Consider the following 2,089-nt stretch of genomic DNA (forward strand, 5'->3'; position numbering starts at 1 on the left):
TAAATTTGCTTTCATCTGAAAACAGTATGTTACTACAAAATGTTGAATCCTTCGTTATAAATTCTTTGGCAAATTTAACCCTCATCTTTCGACTTTTTCCCAATATGTATGACTTCCTTCGCACAATACACGCAGAATATCCAGTAGTTTTTAATACCCTTTGCACAGTTTTCGAACTTACTTCTTTTTGTCACTCTTTATTTAATATCATTCTGAGTTCCGAAGAGTTTAATTTAGGATTTTTCTTCACTTCGTTTACAATTTTACGTTTTTCTCTAACAGATAACTTGTGAGGACGACCACATCAAATCTCACTATCAAAATCTGATTGATTTATAAATCGTTTTAAATTCGTTACAAATATAAGTACATATTTTTCAATTATGAATAACTTCCAACAAATTAATTATATAATGAAACTTGTAATTTACTTGAAATATAAACTATATACATAATTTAATAAATTTAATAATTAAAGCACCTATTGACTTATTGACTTGTGACTTAAATTTTTTACTTTTTATAAATTTGTAATATACTATATTTATTATTAAAGTTTATGTTGATCACATAAATAGTATAAATTAAAGCTGACAATTGGTTACGTATTTAGATTTATTCAGGAAGGATAAAATAAATATATTAAAATAAAATAACCTGAAATTAATTAGCAAAATATTTATATTTTAAGAATATATTATAAATTATTATTGGTTTATACATGAATGTGATTATGTATGTATATATATTTTATATTTTAAACACAAAAATCAAGATTTTTATAAGATTTTATTTCCTAACACATTTTGTCTCTGCATTTGTACATTTTATTTTTATGTAAATTAATTGCAAGATACTTGAAAATAATTTTAACTCTACAATCAGTCTTATGAATAAGAAATGTTTATATAATAATACTTATGAGCTACTTAATTCTTTCTGAATTTCTTCCAATGATTTTCCTTTTGTTTCGGGAACTAATAAATATACAAAACAGATTCCAATAGCACAAAATACAGCAAATAACCAAAATGTACCATCAAGATTAATTACTTCTGTAAGATCACTAAAAAACTTTGTGACAATGAAAACCAGTATCCAGTTAAAGAGGCAAGCACTACTTGCAGCTATACCTTTAATTTCTGGTGCAAAAATTTCACCCATCATCATCCATGGAAGTGGGCCAAAACCAATATTAAACAAAATAATGAAAATACATACAGATGCTAATGGTAACCATGTAATTGAACTAACATTTACTTCAATTCTTAAAAGATAAAAGTAGATTCCAAGGGCAAAAGTTGTTAAACACAAAAATGTTATAGATGCTAATAACAGTATTCTCCTACCTATGCGATCTACAATTAATGTACTTACAAAGACAGCTAATACTTGCATTACACCTACAATAATAGTAGAATAATTAGAATTTAAAACGCTCCCAGCCTGTTCAAAAATACTACTAATGTAGAAAATAACAACATTAACACCACTTAATTGTTGAAAAAACATAAGACCATAAGCAATTATAAATCCTTTCAAAGTTGCTTTAGACCTGATTGAAGTGCAAAAAGAAACTGTATTTTTATTGTTTTCTTCCAATGTATCTTTTTGATTTTGTAATTCATTTTCTATATTATATCGAGCACCACGCAACCTGATTAAACTTTTTCCAGCAGAGTCTTCATCGCCCTTTTTTAAATAATATATAGGTGATTCTGGCATGAACATAAAAATTACAAAAAAAATAATGGGTGTAGTAGCAGATACAATTGATACTACAAGCATATTACAGAAAGTTCCTAAAATATATGATAATAGAATGCCTACGGTAAGAAGTAATTGATAGAAAGATCCAAGAGTACCACGAACATTCTTTTCAGCTATTTCTGCAGTATATATTGGTACTACCACACCGAAAGCCCCACCACTGAGACCAGTGATGAATCTACCAATATAAAACATGACTACAGAATTTGCAAAAATTATAAGTAACCAACCTATGGTAAAAGGTATCACCATTAAAAGCATTGAATACTTTCTTCCTATCCTGTCAGCAAGAATTCCAATAGGAATACATATCACTGCT

At 27.3% G+C, this 2,089-nt stretch overlaps 1 protein-coding gene across 1 annotated transcript in view; it reads right to left on the bottom strand.

The window, feature by feature from the left end:
* Positions 1-918: 918 nt before the first annotated feature.
* The window catches only part of LOC108549129 (sugar transporter 4), a 2,516-nt gene continuing 1,345 nt past the window's right edge, over positions 919-2,089 (bottom strand). Inside the window, exon 3 of the mRNA XM_017902386.1 lies at positions 919-2,089. This exon is cut by the window's right edge and continues 6 nt beyond it. Within this exon, the coding sequence (XP_017757875.1) occupies positions 919-2,089 (1,171 nt within the window).

The sequence above is a fragment of the Eufriesea mexicana genome, unplaced genomic scaffold (genome assembly GCF_001483705.2).
Source record: "Eufriesea mexicana isolate 0111107269 unplaced genomic scaffold, ASM148370v2 scaffold1824, whole genome shotgun sequence".
NCBI lineage: Eukaryota > Metazoa > Arthropoda > Insecta > Hymenoptera > Apidae > Eufriesea > Eufriesea mexicana.